Here is a 19,168-nt window from a genome sequence, read left to right on the forward strand (position 1 = left end):
GTATTCAATGTTGTCAGACTTATTGAGCATTGTGGAAGTCTCAGTTTTGTATTCATACGTGTAAACTTATATGCATTTACAGATTGGCATACTCCAAGATTGAAGAAAATTTCCCTATTTTTTTAATTTCCTTTATTTTTAATAATGTTCTTAAATTGTGCTGCATTTTTTATAAACAGTGAAATTATTAGAATTTTGACTTGATGAAATTGACATTATGAAAATAATAATGATGGAGCCTGAAATCAAAGATGGAAATCATACTTTTTATATAAATTTTGAAAGAGGAAAGAAAAGGAAATCATTTAAAATTAAAAATTGATCTTGCCACAGAAAGGTCTGACATTGCTTGTTTTGATATTAAAAAGTACTTCAGGTTTCCAATTGTTTTTTAAGAAAGCTGCAAATGCACAAAATAATGCAAGGTCATAATTTATGGCCTACATTTACAATTTAAGATACATGTATTTTATGTAATCTGTAATTTTTTCAATGACATTTTGTATATACTGTAGACCAAAAGTCATATATTCTTTGTGATTTTAAAGAGATGTGAACTACACTTGAACATACTGGTAGTAGTCCAATGCGACTTTACCAGCCGGTTACTCCTCCTTTGGGAACGACATAAGTTACTGGAATCAACTCACAAGGTGCCTCGATTTAATTTTGATTTTTAAGGTGAGACCATTCTCTCTTTTTTTCCAAAAAGAGTTTGCAAATGATGTATATTTTCATATTTAATAAAATTGTGATAGAAGTCTTTCATACAATAAGGCCTAAAAAAAAGATGTTGTATTGCCCTTTGTGACTGGCCCAAAAATCTTGAAATCTACGGTCGGCTTTTTAAAACAGTTTTTTTTTAACCGTTTTTTTAAAGAGATAAATATATTCAAAATTGAGAAATACCAGCCCAAAGAGGGAGGGAAGAAAAAAGATCTGACCGACCGACCCATGTTTTGGCACCGTAAGGGCAATATAACATTTTTTTTTTAGGCCTTACATGTACATGTATTGTACATACAGTTAACATGATACATTCATGTAGTTTTCACTTAGATCTATCAAACCATCAACTCTATTTTTTTTTTTTAATTCTTCAAAAGGCATTTGTTACTGTTTTTACAATCATGCCACATGTTGTGGTTTGGCTCAATAACTTTTGAATCAGAGCCTTCAAAAATATGCCAAATGCACGAGTAGAAAAGGCAAAATTTTGTGCACATACTGCATCCATTTTTGTTTCATGAATATCTTGCATTCTTGTCAAGAATTTTCAAAAGGAAAATAAAGTTTGAAATCCTTAAATTGGCAATGCCTTTAGCGATTAGAAATGATTGTTTTTCAATCAAAATTACATGTACGCATATTTTTAACTTTTCGACAACATCCTAGCCCATGTATATTGTTTTCAGAGAGATTAAACCTTATTTTAACGATGTACATGTAGCAATAGAAGAAAAAATATTATTGTTGCCAATTTGAAGAATATGTGATAAATTTAGCCTTGTTAATAAATCCTATCCTGAAAGGGCGAAGTGCCAGGAAGGCATTAACTCTGTATTACAGTATATGAGTTAACACCTTTCTGGCTCTTACTCAACAGATGAAATCTACTTCTCAATGAAATCCTTTTGTAGAGTTATATTTTGCATCTATAGTACATGTATTTCCTTCAATCTCGCATACTTGGCTATTATAAAATAAATTCATTATATCCATCTATTGACAAGCTGTGTTGTGTTTGAAATGAATGCATAAAACTTGCACATAGACTAGTAAAGATGATGTGGTCCGGTGGATAAGTCTCCGGATTATGAACCACTAGGTATGGGGTTTGAATCCAGAGTACTGTACTGCCATCTTGACAAGAAATCTAACATAAGGAAATTCAGTCCATGATAAAAGACTAACTGACAAGTAATCTACAAAGTTCATATGTATAATTTTATTCAATATATACACCTTATTACAGTTTCTATTACAATGGCGACAAATGAAGTCCAAATAGTTAGAGCTGCGATGGGGTGTGCGTTATTAGATATTCAAAGCCAAATGTTTGAAGGCATTAAAACATCCCGAGGACGATCTGGAAATTCACTGCATATAAACCGAGGACCTACTTTCTCCATCCAAATGGAACACCTAAATAAACCTACCGGTACCCCTATGTGAAAGTGCATCAAATTTTAAACTATGCACCCTTTCACGGTTAAGGCCGCCATTTTAATATGCGCGTAATCATTGCGTCATCATTGTTTTCAGATGCGCATGTATTATTGCGTCACTGCCTGTGCTGTGCGATGATATCATATTGACATGGGCGCCATTTTTAATTACGAGTATTTGTTAATTACTCGTAATTAGAAATGGCGCCCATGTCAGCGCATGCGTACTCTTGTAACCGTGAAAGGGTGTATTTACAGAGTTCTCGGACCAGGGGCGTCCTCATTTTGCTGGTGGTCGTCAAAGTGAAGGCATAGTTCTTATGAGTGTCCTATGTTTGGTACTGCAGACAAGGGCAGAATGAAATGGCCTTAGGCCAATGAAATGAATTTGAGAAATTACCTATATTCCTTGAAATATCAGTTCTGTCTTGATTGAAGCACTAGGTCCCAGTCAAGCAGAAGGGCTGCAGTTCTCGGACTGTAGTGTCTTAGATATGCTTTAGCTTGTCTTTGTTACAAACCAATTAGTACTGGATACATCTTCTACACAGACCTGTTCTTCCTTTGTTGAGGAATGCGATAGGTCCCAACTGAGTCAATTAGCTGCTGTTTCTGAAACCCAGTTCACAAGATGGTGGAGCTCATTCTCTGTCAATAATATCTGGGGAAGCCCTTGGAACATCAAAACTTCTTCAAAGTCCTTCAGAAACCGGTTCTACCTTTGCTGAGGAAGGCAATAGGTCCCATTCGAGGAAACAAGCTGCTGTTTCCTAAACCCAGTCTCCAAGATGTTGGAGCTTATTCTCGGTGAACTCTGTCGTGGAAGGGCCCTGGATGGCAAACATCTTCGAAATCCTTCAGAGACCTACTCTACCTTTGCTGAGGAAGGCGATAGGTCCCTGCAGAGTAAATACGCTGCTGTTCCCTAACCTTGTCTCTAGAAGAATAAGCTGGTGTTTCCTAAGCACGGTCTACAAGATGTTGGAACTTATTCTCTGTATATCTGGGAAAGCCCTATCGAACATCGAAACTGTCTGCAAAGTCCTTCAAAACCAATTCTACCTTTGTTGTGGTAGGCGATAGGTCCCTGCCGATTAGATAAGCATGCTGTTCCCTGACCTTTGTCTCTAGAAGATGTCGGAACTCGTTCTCAGTAAACTCTGTCCGAGAAAGCCCCTGGAACATCCAGCCTTTCTCCAAAGGCCTTTAGAGAGCTGTTCTATCTTTGCTGAGGAAGGCGATTGGTCCCTGCCGAGTAGATAAGCTGCTGTTCTCTAACCTTGGTCTCTAGAAGAAGAAGCTGTCGTTTCCTAAACCCAATCTACAAGATGTTGGAGCTCATTCTCTGCACACTCTATCCGGGAAAGCCCTTGGAACATCAAAACTTTCTCTAAAGTTCTTCAGAGACCTATTCTACCTTTGTTTTGGTAGGCGATAGGTCCCCGCCGAGTAAATAAGCTGCTGTTCCCTAACCTTGGTCTCTAGAAGATTTTGGAGCTGTTTCTCTGTAAACTCTCTCCGGGAAAGCCCTTGGAACATCAAACCTGTCTTCAAAGTCCTTCAGAGACCTGTTCTACCTTTGTTGTGGTAGGCGATAGGTCCCTGCCGAGTAGACAAGCTGCTGTTCCCTGACCTTTGTCTCTAGAAGATGTCGGAGCTCGTTCTCGGTGAACTCCGTCGTGGAAGGGCCCTGGATGGCAAACATCTTGAGCATGGAGTGGATTCGCTCCAACGGAAGGCTCTCAAGGTTCATCAGCATGCCAGTGATAAATGACCAGTACATCTGTAAGGGAAAATAATAATATCTCAAATCAGCACTGAAGGTTTAAGAAAAATCAAAATCCATGAGCAGTTGGTTGTTAGCTTAAATTGTGTAATAAAGACCCCTTGGTTTTATGCACCAGGGTTCTTTCACTTGGATAGCATTTGCCCAATTTACAATCACTTTTTGAAAAATTACATTTTACAGGGATACCAGTTGGTTTCTCCAGATGAGCCTGAAAAGAGACCCAGACATGCTGGAGCCTCATATGTTAGGTACAATATGAAGCCTGATAAAGCCTGATGTGGAAAGGAGTCGGGGCCTGAAAACTGGCATCCCTGATTTCATTCCATCTGTGTTTAAGAGCAAAAGGAGATTTGTCCAACAATGAATCACAGTGACACAACCAATAGGAAATGAAATTCCTATGTATGCAGTGATATTACCCTTAAAAAATGCATCACTTCATATTCTTTATTGGATTACCAAGACTCTGTTTCTCTGCTCAGTCTGATTTCCTTCAAACCAACTTGCTCTAAAGATTAAATTAAACTAACAGGGGGGTGTTTCACAAATATCCTAAGTCTAACTTAACTCTAAGTTGGACTTAAAAATTAAGGAGAGCCATTTGTATCCTTAAAATAAAATATATTCAAAAGCAAAATCAAGTATTTTAGAATTTTCATAAATTCCACATCAAGAACATGAAATCTCCTTGATAATAGAAAATATGAATGATTTGAATTAACATCTCATGCCTTTTAAAATAACTGTTACAAAATATTTTCAAGGTTGCTAACGGCTTTCCATAATTTTCAAGTCCAACTTAGAGATAAGTTCGACTTAGGATCTTTGTGAAACACCCCCTCTTGTCTAGTTACCTGAAGATTCTCCTCTTTCTGGTCCTCCACGGACGCAGTCGCTGACTCCGCCTCCTCGTCGCTGTCAATCATCACCATCTCCTGATTCTGGGTGGAGCCTTGTTTTTCTTCCACCAAGACAAAGGTGTCATGTGACTCCTCCTTCAGCAGGCCCTGGCTCTGCCAGTACGCTATCTTGCGACGAACAGCGCCCCCAGGCACCTGCATCTTCTCGCTCAGTTCCTGGATGGTCCATCTCTCTGTGGAATGCAAAATTAAACTTTTCTGTTAAAGGTAAAAAAAATCCTCATAATTTATCTTTTGCTCTATATGTTTGAGATTCAATACTAGTATTCTGTGGGTGTATATGTATATTAACATTTGTCTTGGAAATGTATGATGATGGTGGCCTGTTCTGGAAAGATCATCAGTGTCACTGTCTTATCTCGTAGTTCAATGACAACAGTCACACACACCCCCTGTCTGCCCCGCCCCCTCCCAGTCCCAAATCCACTACTGGTTCACTAATAAAGTTTGCTTGTCTTTCTCTGTGTGTGATAGACCCAATATCAAATCTTATTACAACCTACCTCTGTCCTGAAATTGCATGATAATGGTGTCATTTATAGAAGTCTAGATCACCAATGTCACTGCCCTATGTCTTAGCTCAATGTCAAGGGTCAAGTACACCCCTGTGTGCTCCCCGCTCCCCTCCCCCACACCCAATCGACTACTGGTTCACTAATACAGTTCTGTTGTCTTTTATTTTTAACCATATCTTATTCCAACCTACCTCTTTCTTGGAAGTGCATAATGATGGTGGCCTGTATTGGAGAGACCGTCAGGGTCACTGTCCTATCTCGTAGCTCGATGTCAAGGGTCACTTGTCCTAGATTGGTCTTCCAGTTCAATGTCCTCATCCCTTTCAATACCTGTTGGTAGAACACAGAAAATTTGGACAGGTTAATCAAATAAAACCTTCCATTGCCAGAGGCAGTTTAACCTGCCCATAACCTAGAGTTAACAACTGAATTATTCATACCCCTTGTAAATTAGAGTTATTGTTTTTTCGTAACTCAAGAATTAAAAGTGGAATTATTAAATTAGGGTCTTTGTTGAATACTTTCAGATGTAAATATGCCACATTCTCAAGAAACATATATCTAAACAAATAAATTTATAACAAATCAATTTTTTTTTACAAATCTTGGTGAGGGTATGAATAACTTAGTTTTTGACTGTATGTACATCTAATACTTTTGGACAAAGTAAAACATGGCTGTTTTTCTGAAATTTAAAAGTAAGTTCCAGACATAACAGAAGAATTTTTTTAAAGAGGGTCAACACAAAACAGAACACTACAATTCAAACTTGCACAGAAATGCAACCACATAAAGAGATATCGCTTTCATCTGCTAACCTCGTAGGACTTGGTGTAGGTTTCCATCCACTGTTTGATTTCCTGTGGTACCTCAAGCTTCTCCTCCTTCAGGTTAGGCCAGAACTGGGCTGAGAGTATCATTGTGTTGAAGTCCATCTGGAAAAGAGAGAAAGCCATTCATTGATTTAAACAAAGAGTATCATCTGATAGTGTATCAATCAATATCGAATTACATGACTCTTTTCAATATAAAGTATTGGGCAGTGTTACCACAAGTGTATTAAAACTAACATGTTTCAGTGGGATGTTGGCAATCTTGTTTCATGAAACGACGCCCTGATTTTTAATTGTTCCACCTCATGACTTCATCTAACATTTCTCGCTTGTGCTATTACCACAAAAAGATTTGTTTGGGTCATAGCCACTATCCCTTGTTGTAGTAGTAGTCGTTCTGTACAGAGCAAATTTATTTTTCATTTCTTTTCACATAATATAAACAATGACAGACAATAATGAATGTACAGTACGTAGATTTAAATAGTTTTTTTCTTCTATTTTTGACCCAATCATCACTCCCTACAAATGCCCAAGTACTCATAACTTGAATTGCCATTCTAATTATCTCAATTTATTTTTAACCCAGGGTGGAGAGTATTGCATCTTTACTTTCAGACTTTCAAAGATCTCTTCCCGTAAAAGAGTCTTACACATCTTTTGATATCTAATTTGCATATATATACCTCCAGCAATTAGGCTGTCCATAACATTTAAAGATCCCATTCAATGACTCCGCCCAAGTTTTCAAAACCTCCAAAATAGCCCCTTTTTTTAGGTTATTAAAGCTTGTAGAACATTACCTCCTCTGGAATTGGCGCTCCCTCTGGATTTGATACCATCTCTGGACTTGGATGAGTGGGAGTAGTCACTTCTTCATTTTCTTTATCCTCCCCTCCATCGATAGCATCCTCTGCTTGTTCTCCATCTTTCTCTTCCTTCCCTCCATCTTCCACATTCCCACCTCCCTTTGCTGCTCCTCCTTCTTCCTCTTCCTCTCCTGCCTCCTCTCCTGCCTCCTTCTTCTTCTCCTCCTCCTCCTTCTTTTTCTCCTCCTCTTTCCTCTTCTTCTCCTTCTCACTCAAAACATGGGTATTGCACCTGTAGTGTATACAGAAGGTTTCATTGAACACATTTCATATTCGATCAGAGGACTAAAGCGAGATTGCTTACACAGTAAAACAATAAAGAAATACAAAGTATGAAATTGTATAGAACCTAACAAAAGTGGGTGCATCCTTTGCAAAAATGTCATCTTAGTCTAGGGACTGGCTTAAGAGAAAGCAATTTGGAATTCTTAAACACAATACTTACCAAAATTTAGTACATCCTTTACAATTGTAATGCAACTTTAGAGTTGTAACTGTTCTATGGAGAAAAAAATTGATATGTTCCTTCAAAACACCACACAATACCACCTACTTGTATAAACTACAATATTTCTATCTTTATTTCAGTTACTTACAAAGTTACTAAAATTATGAATGATTAGCAAGTTGTGTATTCACTGATCAACATAGACAATGCAACTACACGTAACTCAATAAATTACAGTATCAGAAAAGGTGGCATACATGTACTTGAACAGATAATTAATGTTCAAAACTTACATTCGCATGTCCACCTTTTTGACAACATTCTTGCCCATATACATTATTTTCAGAGACATTCCATTTTATTTTAACATTATAGCAATGTGTGAAAGATATCATTGTTGCCAATTTGAAGAACAATATGTGACTAATTCAGCCCTAAAAATAAATCCTGTCCTGAACGGGAAAAGCAGCAAAAAGAAATCTTCTGTTATGGAAAAGTCTTCACCTCTTGGAGTCGGCCACATCTTTCAGCATCACCTCGCACTGGTGGAGCTGCGTCTCTCCGAACCGAAGCTTGAGAAGCTCCAGGTTACGCAGCTCCCTCGCCGTATCGTAGCTGAAGCTGGAGAGGATGCGGTCCGCGAGCAGGTTACGGTACTCGTTGACAAACAGCTCACGGCTCCCGTAGATGTTGACCAACGTGCTGATGATGTCTGATGTTCTCCTGCTTTTGGAAGTTTGACCTTGGTGAGAAATTGTTAAAAAGAATTTTGAACCGCTGAAATAATTTCCAAATTTTATTTGAACACATTGAAGTCTTGAACTACGACTAAAGTCATTGTCATATTAAGTAACAGCTCTTCGATTTTAAATATCAAGAGCTCTTTGAATCAAAATGGCTTGTACAAACTTTCAAAGGCAATTTTACAGTAATTCGCTCCCATTGTCATAAAGGATATCAATTTACATGGACAATATTGACTAAATATCATACAGTATATTCTAAAACCATAATGACCAAAAGGAATTTTCAATGAACAATTCAAAATACTTAATTGATTTAAAAGCCTGTAAAGTTTTGAACCCTAAGGCAGCAGGATGTAATTTTTATTTTCTCATAGTAGAAGTTTATGAAGTATCCAAATCCTGCAAGGCATTACTGCCAGACAACGCTTACGTAACAATTCATTCACTTGGCTTTCCTAGCTTACAAACCCTTCTGTCATCAAAAATAGGTTACGGTACCGGTTACGGTTAAGCCCTGCTGATCATGTTCACAGTTCAAACTAATTGTCTCTCAGAGGATAAAGGTCATGAGGAGGTCATACTTGGGTCAGCATCAATGGGGTCTGGCTGCCAGTCAAACGGGTTAGCTTCCTCTGTTCCTGTCGCTGCTCCCTCCTCCACGTTGACCGGTTGAGCTTTGACCAGTTCGTCAGCCAACTCATTGGAACTATCGTCGGTCAGACTGGATACAATACAGCGGACGGTGTCCTCTCTTGTTCTGCTCCAGGAAAATAATGATGAATTCAAATAAATTAAATAAATGAATACAGGTAACTTAAATAATTCAAAATAACGTTAATAAGAGAAATTTGGAGAAGAATACATATAATAATATTATTATTATTTTTTTTTTGCAGGGGGAGGTTAGGGGTTGACTTTGAGAATCTTTTATCTTTCTGATTAGTTTCAGATGCAATCTTACAACTGTTGATGTGGTTGATTGATGTAGAATGAAATCTAGAGATGGTGATATTTCAGCTTGGTCAAACCACATCAAGTACGTATAGTGATATAAATTGGTCAATGATATCTAAAAGAGAACCACCTTTATTGAACATTCTCATTGAGTAGTTTGAAAGCTCAAAGATATCAATCAGGAATCCAACATTATGCCTGAATGGGTTCTTGAACACCGACAAGAACGATTTTCTCCTGCTTTATATTTTTTATGCCCTACCTGAGGTACTTGCGGATGGGTTCGCACACAAGCTCTAAGACGATTCCAGAGGGATCCAGCACCCGTAATGCTCTTATGGAAGATATGTATTGGGTTAAGATATCAGTTGTGTTCACACCTGGATGAAAATGGGGAAAAAAAGTGGAAAAAATATTATAAAGATACAGTCTTATTCACACTTAGGAGAGCTGGGGTTTTTTTCTCACAAAGACAAAGATCAACTTAAAGGGCCATGACATCAAAATACAAGTGTATTCCTGTTGTTGTGGAGTCCTGCATACATCTCATATTTTGATATGTAAACTTCTGAATTTGTTTCATAGATTTTTAAATATTTTTTGAAATATTTGTTTTTCAAACTTGCTAAGCTCCACTCCTAAAACCTCCAGATCTCTTTCCCCTTGTGACATCATCTGTTAGTCATCAATGAGCTAAACTTGAGAAAGTGGCATGTAACTTTGCCAAAGTTGACCACCTGTTACAATACCACAAACAATAACAACATATAAGTTGATTTAAATTGGGTAATTATCAGGCCTGAATAAATCAATCAAAACTTACCTGGATGAAGAAGTCTGTTCTCGAAGGCACTCCGTAGAGACTGGACCAGCTTGGTTCTCAGGTCGGTCTTCTCCAAGCAGCTCTTGAGGTCGTTCAGAGCACTCATCGATTCAGGGAACTCGACGATGATGTTAAACAGCTCCTACAACAATCAATGGACCAGTTCACACTTAAAATTAAAGTTTTTGATGTTTTTTTTTAAGTATTAATCAGATGCATAAACTAATTGTATTTCAATAGTACGATTATATGATGTTTCCTCTAGTTGTGCATTGCATAGATTTTGATTGTATCAATTATGAATTTGCTATCCCTACACGAGCATGGATCAGACAAATAAATAAGATTTTTTTTTAATTTGAATTTTTTTATTTCATAAATTCCCAGAATATATTTGAGTAGTTTTGGCAACTCAAATTTATTAAACCTGTACAATGAACCCATTGATGACTGAATTTTCTCATTCCCAAACGCTGAACACATGGACTCTCTGATTAACGTAGGAAATGGGATACTAAAGGGGAAAAAAGGATGATATTACCTGAATTCTCAATTCAGCTAATGTCTGATACAAGTAGTATTGAAGCCTCTCTTTCCACTGCTGCAGGGACTGTGACATTACAGGACTTTGGGGGCGCTCTGCATTCTTGCCAAAGAAGACCAAATGTAGCCATCCCATCACTTTGTTGTCTAACCACTGAAAGTGAGACAAGAATAACAGAAAATATCTTTGATGCATTGCTCTGTTTCAGCAACTCCACTTAATTTCACTTGACAAAATACATGCTTACTGTACATACATATATTTTATTAATAGTTCAAATACCATCCTTTACTGGGTATTATTTAGCCAATCAAACTGTCCCCCTCCTACCCCAATACAGTTATATAGTTGATGAAAATGCTGGGCCCCATTTCACAAAACTTGTCATCAGTGACATATGATATTTTTTGTTTAATATTAGCTAGTGAAATCCTTGCGTCCGGGTGGTTATCAGCAGATTTGTCACTGATTTTTGTCATTTGTCATTGAAAAAAGGTTTTGTGAAACGGGTCCCTGATCCACATTTTGAAGCATGTCAAACACATTTTACGATTAATCCCCAATGCCCGGAACAGACAAGGCACCTAGCAAGCAAAGACACTGTATGGATGAGCAGATTTGGGGGCGAAAATGTGTAACAAGCTAGAGAATCACTCACGCTTTCTAGCGACGAAATGAACGACTTCTCAAACTCTCCAGCACACTGCTGGTCTACGTGATGTTTGATCTTCTGATGGATAATAGATGTGACAGGCTCACCACACACCCTCTCAAGCAAGCCCAGGGAATACCTGCAAAATGAGTCCAAATTTGAGATTATTTGTGTAATACCCTCACATTGTAATAATAATAATGATAATAATGACGACGACGACAACGACAACGACAACAACAACAATAATGATAATGGGTGACTTCTCATAAGTTAATCAGGGACTAAGTCCAGACTAAACAAGAATTATAGTTCATGCTAGGTGTCATCTTCCTCCTTCAATATTCATGACAAGATAATCTAACAAAGACTTTGTTAAAATTCAGTTCACACTCATATTATCTTTTTCTTCGTATTTCATTGCAAAATTAATTCTTTGGACACTTTCTCATTGCAGGATTAAAATAATCTGTACAGGGTAAATGAGTTGGCAACAGGCACTCCATAAAAGTGTGGACTAACTTAGTACGTGCTTAGTTAGTACGCGCTACCGGAATACCACCCAATAATAAATTAAATTAAAAGAGAACCATGAAGAAATCCTTACAACTGTGCATTTATTTGGTGAAAAGCTGTCAGGGTATCCGAGTTAGAGGGGGCCGATATATGTTCTGTGTCTCCTCCCTCATCATCGTCACCATCATCATCATCCTTCTCGATGTCCGTACTCTCATCCATGTCCATCTCACTGTCATCGCTCGTTCTGATTCGTTCCTTTTTGTCATCACCATCGCTAAATGCTTTAAAGACAGACGAGTACACCGTCTTAACGACTTCAGAAAAGTGCATCGGAGTGCGATAGAAGAGAAGGGCCTTCACGAGGACATCAAAGCGCTCCTCGAGTGACCGGCCCCCATTGGGGAGGACGCTGGCAAGCAGACTGAGGCTGTTAGCATACGGAACGATTGAGGAGTGGAGGATGTTTATTCCACGGGTGAGGCAATCCAGGCATATCGTTGACGATGATGTGTCGTCAATCTTGAAGGTGGACCAGAAATTTGGCGCGATCCTGCTCTGCAGGTCTTGCTGGAAAGTCTCCATAAACCATTCTGTAACTAGGATCTCCAAACCCTGCTCGAGCAGATACTCGACTGCAGGCTTGAACCTTGTTAATCTGTCAATATGCTGCTCCTGTATATGAAACAAAAGTTCTTGTCAGTATAGGTTTACCAAATTTTCACTCATCAGGTTTTTAATAGTCTTTTATTTCTCGTCAGAACTTATAGAAGACAAGAAAAGAATGTGGTAAATGCATTTTTGTCTTCCTATTTTTGGAGAAATACGTAGCAATTATGATATTCAAGTCAACAGATAACAACAAGTTCAACAACAAATATTCCTACAAGGAAATGGACTTAATTCACATTATGATGATGAAATGTTCGACTATGATTCTACATCAAAAAAGTTAATTAAAAGTAAAAATTAGTGTCAATATTGAAAATCACTTCCCGGATTCCAATTCTTCATTTTCCATTAATTTTTTCTGCTAACCAACCTAGACCTAGTCTAAACAAAACAAAACAAAACCCAAAGTCCAAACTTGTTTCTTTTAAATTCGCACAACAATGATTGAAATTTGAATGATTTATTGTCCGAAATGTCAAATTTGCTCTTCTACTATTAAAATTTATCATTTCTCTTCAAAATTGGAAGACACAAAATCATATTTGATCATATTTGCGCATGTGCAATGACTCATGAGTTAACCTCTAGAACATAACCAACCCTGAAGAAGTGACCGAGGATTACAGGATCTACCTCTCCTCGTATCATGATGATGATGATGATGATGATGATCATTCATCGGTTTTTTTGTCAACGTTCAAGTTTTTCAAGTCCATCCCCACAATTAACACTCAACAGACCTTACCATTCCCAGCACGGGCCACCTCCCCGAAGGCAAGGGCGCGGGAAGTACAGTCGTGTCCCTTGTACCATATATGCCGGTGCGGAGCTAATGAGACGAATTTTAAGCCATTGTTTGATCACAAATCATAAGTTACCACACATAGATAATCGCTAATTAACACTTCAAGAGTAAATTTCATTTAATAATCTACGATAAAACAAAATATTATTGGTCTCACCTTTTGGAAAGTGTTGTCTGAGAGACATTTCGTGGCAATATCCCAAGCAAAGTTGATAGAAGTGCACTTTGCCATTTTCACACAATTCGAAATTGTGGCTCGCTCAATTAAATTAAACAATATGTTTAAAATATATGTATGACTTCATATATACCATTAGTTATTAGTTAACTGATAATATTTGATGCACTAAAATATTTTTACAAATTGCAATAGGTATTACCTATATGATATAAGAAAGACTTTTTAATTATATCGTCAATAAAAATGTTTCTAATTCATTTTATCCAATATGGCACCTTCCATGGAAGAGCAAATTGAGAGTGTCACCTCTTATAATTTGCGGCCTTTAGTCCTCCATGGATATATATTCCCGTTTGTATTCATATACATCGCTTGGTTGTACCTGTTAGTGATTGTCTATGGTGTCAATGATTACTTGGAAGCGGGATTGATTGTTTTAGCAGCCATAGGATGTGTCCAAATTTTGGTCTGCTTGTTCTGCCATTGGTCAATACACGTGAGATGTTCACTCACTTGCAGGAAGGTGAGTTGACGGGGACGCGGGGCCGGGGATCGGGCCCGTTGATGGGATGGGGTGGGATTGGATGGTGGGGAGGGGATGGGTGGGGAGGGGTTGAGGGGAGACAGAGGAAGATAACAACACAGATATGCGACATTGAGCCTGCGTCTTATCTTGTTTTGATGAGTTAAAAGTTAACAGACTTTTTTTCTGTCTCGGCCTCTGACCTTGACCTTGTCACTTTGAGTTGCGTGTGAAACAATAATTTGATTTTGATTATTTTTATCAGTAGGGGCACTGGTCCAAGAACGAGGATCTTCCTCCAAAATGAGGATATCCTCGTAAACGCGGACAAAATGCATCCTCAAATAGCCTACCTCCGATTTTTAAATTCAGGAGGTAATTAGGACTACAATTACAACAAAATTTATCAAAGCCACTGTCCAATATTGGTCGGGTGCGGGAAAGTGTGATTTTGGACACATTTTGGTTGTTGTTTACCTACCTCTCCGTGGGACCCTATGGGTGCCGTTTAAGGCTCCCTCGAATAATATCATAAAAAACATTTTGAGGGAGCCCTTAAGGCTAGTCTGTACATAGTCGATGTAAAAACTAAAATGCATCAAGAAAATCACAGTGGAATACGTTTTTTGCATCGCCAATGCAACGATCAAGTAGAGTAAAGTACCCGGTAATCGGTCAGCTCCGGTTTTCGGCCAATTGGTTGGATACATGGTAAAATCACTTTAAAATACATCGCATAATAGCATAACACATATCCCACACATACCATACCATGCCAGTGTCACTGAAGAACCACATTTGCAATGAAAAATATATCCTAAAATATCACATTTTAGCGATGTAATCGGCGGTCCCGCTACCCAAATCTGAAAAATCGAGTTTCTTACGCGTGTATGTAAGAAATATGGGTACCATAAAATGAGCTTTATTTCAAGTATTTTTCAGATATAGAGCCCGATTTTGTGCTGGTCGCAAGCTCAAAAGTATCTCATCGCATGTATTAAATCAATGCAGCCGCACACCGCGACGCACACACGATATGTCCGTCTAATTCAGATTCCAACTTCCGATCACCGCTGTGCCTGTATTCGGTCAGGCGAGCACCCGGGAGCTCCGGCGTGGGATACCTGCTCCGCCCGCGTGTGCTATACATCAGCGCAGAAACGCACGGCGCGCGCGAGCGCTTCCGATTGACTTTGTACATGCGGCCGTAAACTGAAACGCTCGGCCGATAACCGGCTCCAAAACAGTGAAAATTGAAATGAATATTGTCATGGCAATTCGTGATTTTTTTTGGGGATTCTTTTTTTGTTTAAATAATAATAATATTTGCTTCATGATTTGAACAAGAAATGATAATAAATAGGAAGTAAAGAGTCCAATAAATAGGATTTTGTCTTAAGTGGCCGAAAACCGGGTACTTTACTCTATGCTCGGAGCAGCGCCCCTACTGTTTATTTGAATGATGCAGGCCTTAAATTAATCGACGGCCATCGACGGCCAGGCCGTCGATGCCCCTATGACTGGCCGTGGTGCCCTCCCTAAAAAAGATAAATTCACGGCCAAAAAGGCCGTGCCCTTTTTTTCAAACTGGCCGACGTGCCTTTTTATCCAACTGGACGTGCCCCTTTTTCGAAATTTGCGCTCATAAAACTACCAATTGCGCCCATAATCATCTAAAACTAGACGGCAAGGCGCAAGTGTTTTCCGTGAAAATGCGCCCATAAATTATTAGAAGAAATCACGAACAGTTTGCTGCCCAATCTCCGTGTAAAATTGTGTACACAAAAAATTGGTTGTAAAAAAAAAATTGAACCATATTCCATACCTTACCTGGCCATGTCGCACGCAAGTATGCCAAAACACGTACATTTTCACAGTTGCGAGATCGAGTAGGGGTCGAGTTTTTCGCGGTCGATTTTGTTTTGGTGGATCATATCATATTAGCTGAACCCAGACCAGTAATAGCGAAACTGAAATCAATTTCCATCATGATTGCCGCAATTTTATAAAGTTTCCATGATAGAGGTATGAAATTAAAGCCTATTTTGTGATTATTTTCCAACATCGCCATGTTTACGTAATTTTGATAATCATTTCTTTAAAGTAAAGAAAATCAGACAAAATCACCGTGACTGACGCTGCGCTGCAGTTAACTCCAGGAGGCTCCACCACCGGCACCGCAGGCGCACGCCTGTGGCGCCGCCGGTGTTGGAGCTTCCTGGAGTTACGCTGTGCGCTGTGCAGTGTGTGAGTTGAGCTGACCTACATGTAGCTGAGCTCGAATCAAAGAGTTTTGGCACTTTGAAATTGTTGGTTTGCATCATCATTGCCGCGATTTCAATATAGTTTCATGAATAGATGTACGAAACCTGAGCTTAGAATTAGTAAAAGTATTACTAATGTCTAAGTTTTTAAACGAATGTCTGATTTTCTTGTGAAAATTTTACTTTGAAAAATGATTATCGAAATTCATGGCCAGAAATAATCACAATCTAGGGTCTAGCTATTATGTCATAGTTCTTGCATCAAATCAATGCATGAAAACTTAGTTATTGAACTAGAAAAAGGGGTTTCTTTTTTAATAGGCAAATTTATGAAGCAGGAAGCCCGAAACCTTGGCCTACTAAACAAATCCCGACAAACTGTAGACCCCCTAGGTTTATCCTTTTATGAATTAATGAAAAAGTAGCCCCAGAAAAAAGAGCCCCCGAAAGTTGAAAAAGTAGCCCCAGAAAATTTCCAAAAATTTGAAATGGAGCCCCCGAAATGAAAAACTTATTTTTTTCCCTGGGTTGGTTAACACAACAATCAAAAAGATAATTTCTTCAAATTTGCTCCTACTACCAGCTACCGAGAGTGTGGCGGAAGGTTTGTGTGTGAGGTGCGATTTTGATTCGGGATACCCGGTAAACTTGCCAAGTCCTTCTGACTCGGTTCGATGTTTGTGAAATTTACAATTTATTTATTCATTTGCTCATCAATATTTTTAGTTACCTTAAAATATGCAAGTTTGATGTTCTTAATTAATCTTTCCTGTTGATTTTGTTGAGCTTAAAAAGTTATTAAATTGATCGTTCTATTCACATTATGAAATTAACATTGTATCTTTGAACTTATAATTAGATCAGGGGCCTAGTCTATCTGTTTTTGGAAAATTGCCCCTTGCTCTGGTAAATTCGCGTGGGCAAGGGGCAACTTTAGAAAAATAATTGCCCCTTGCTCCTGGCTGCTTAATCTAAGGCTTGCGGGGGCTGCCGCCGTTGTTTGTATGTACCGTAGACCTCTATACATTCTGTGAAGAAGCTGGTGCTAAAAGTCATGGGAAATTGATCCCGCACAAGTTTCATAATAAAATATACATGACATCTAACAAAAATAGAATCAATTTTTTTTTGGCCTCGATGCCCTTTTTGTAAAAATATTTTGGCCTTGGTGCCCTTTGTAGTGGCCTTGGTGCCCTTAAAAATATGAGGTACTTTAAGGCCAAACTGGCCTTGCCCTAAAAATGATGAAATTTAAGGCCTGATGATGATCTTTGTCTTTAATTCATTGTCTTTTTTTGTAATTTTAAATGTTGATTTTAATCATTGCAACTTTGGAAGAAAGATTTTACTTTTTAGGAAACATTTCAACTTAACGTTATATTTGTTTTCATTTTGTCGCAGGGGACCAAACATGATTTAATGAAATGGAATGAATGTATTCAAATATTTTTGGAACTGCACATAAAATTGCAGATGCATGTAACAATTGTGAGATTTTTATGCTGCACAGTGATAAAATATGTATTTTCCCATTTGATATAGGAATGTAGTCTGATTTTAGACCATTTTTTTTAACAACACACTTTTCTGCAAGATAACTCTGGTACTCTTTAACATTAATTAATGAATGACCTTTCAATTCTATTCTTTTTTCTTCTTTTCCTGCAGGAATCCAATCCCTTTGACGCAGACTGGGTAAAGGTTGTCCCTACAGCCAACAATGGCTATCCGGAACTGGTCCAGCTCCACACGGAGATTGTAAGTAATTCTGATGACCCCTGACCCCTGGCCTCAAGGTCAAGTGCACTCAATGCTGCATAGTCCTGTGTATGCAAGATCTTCACTATAAACCAGAAAAGGGTGAACCTGACCATGCACAGAATCAATCTTTATTTATATTATTGGATAAGAAATGATTTATATCTCCTTTTACAAACATTAATTGATGGACTAGATTTCATATATTGAAACTAGCCTGCAAAACATTCTCTTTGCATTCCTCTTGAACCACCTCCCCCGTTGGTCTTCCCGTAGCACCCGACCACTGAGAAGCGAGATCTGTGGTTGTAAAGTGAAATTTACTCAAATCCCTGTTTAATCAAAATGTGTTCAATTTATGACAACTGTCGAAGAATTTGTGTCACAGAAGGGTTTAGTTCTCCTCAAACATTCAAACAAGCCTTCCAAACAGAATCAAACAGATTCACAATATTTACAAGTAATCATAAATGATTACAAGAAAGCAGTACAACGTAGATCAAAACTTGAAACGTCACGAAAAGTAAATTTACATTCAGAAGTTTTCATTCTTCTTGAACTACTTTACCCGTTGGTCTATCCACAGATCCCAAGTACAGAGAAGCGAAATCTGTGGTTCATGTTCCAAAAGGCCAAGTACGTCTACGATGCGGAGGAGAAGAAGCGGTTCCAGGCGGTGGAGTTCCCGGTCAGCCACGCCCTGAAGACGTACCAGTCGTGGAAGGGATACCAGGATGACAGCGAGGTTGCCGAGACGAAGAAGAAGTTTGGAGACAATCAGTGAGTGATTTGATTGATATAATGTTTCAGAAGGAAAATACGTAAATGGAAAATGGTGCAGTTATGTTTGTTGTCACTTAAGATTTATTATTGTGGGAGAATGATGTATGTGGACAAAATAAATTCATTGTCAAGCATTTGTTGAGCTATTAACAAAAAAATAATGTCTTGTCAACTGCTCTATACAATTCAAAGGCCTATAACACTCATACAAGAGGTCCTAGGTTTATTTGTGCTATGTGCTCCACTCCTTGAATAGAGCGTCTCATCTTTCACCGAATGCAAAATCTTGTTCCATTGCACGAATAAAGGCCATTCACTATTTGTGTTATACAACACCTCGGACGTTAATGGGCTTAAAACAGTTTTTCTGGGCCTAAATCTCAGTGATTTTTTTTGTTTGTT

At 38.3% G+C, this 19,168-nt stretch overlaps 2 protein-coding genes across 2 annotated transcripts in view; one reads left to right on the top strand and one right to left on the bottom strand.

Moving 5' to 3' along the window:
- Positions 1-1,926: 1,926 nt before the first annotated feature.
- On the bottom strand, positions 1,927-13,496 carry LOC754949 (anaphase-promoting complex subunit 2). Its single transcript, XM_030997722.1, has 13 exons — positions 13,412-13,496; positions 11,869-12,452; positions 11,268-11,400; positions 10,607-10,762; positions 10,066-10,207; positions 9,505-9,622; positions 8,870-9,045; positions 8,047-8,284; positions 7,029-7,326; positions 6,211-6,327; positions 5,584-5,722; positions 4,812-5,050; positions 1,927-3,951 (listed from the first exon to the last, which is right to left on the bottom strand). Exons 1-13 carry the CDS (start codon positions 13,484-13,486, stop codon positions 3,742-3,744), a joined length of 2,625 nt encoding a protein of 874 aa, XP_030853582.1. The 5' UTR covers positions 13,487-13,496; the 3' UTR covers positions 1,927-3,741.
- A 201-nt stretch (positions 13,497-13,697) lies between these two features.
- LOC581395 (manganese-transporting ATPase 13A1) overlaps positions 13,698-19,168 on the top strand; it is a 30,919-nt gene continuing 25,448 nt past the window's right edge. Inside the window, exons 1-3 of the mRNA XM_030997556.1 lie at positions 13,698-13,958; positions 17,894-17,983; positions 18,570-18,763. Of these exons, the coding sequence (XP_030853416.1) occupies positions 13,704-13,958; positions 17,894-17,983; positions 18,570-18,763 (539 nt within the window). The 5' untranslated portion in view covers positions 13,698-13,703. The remainder of the gene's footprint in view (positions 13,959-17,893; positions 17,984-18,569; positions 18,764-19,168) is intronic.

This window comes from Strongylocentrotus purpuratus, unplaced genomic scaffold (genome assembly GCF_000002235.5).
Source record: "Strongylocentrotus purpuratus isolate Spur 01 unplaced genomic scaffold, Spur_5.0 spur5_scaffold_4, whole genome shotgun sequence".
NCBI lineage: Eukaryota > Metazoa > Echinodermata > Echinoidea > Camarodonta > Strongylocentrotidae > Strongylocentrotus > Strongylocentrotus purpuratus.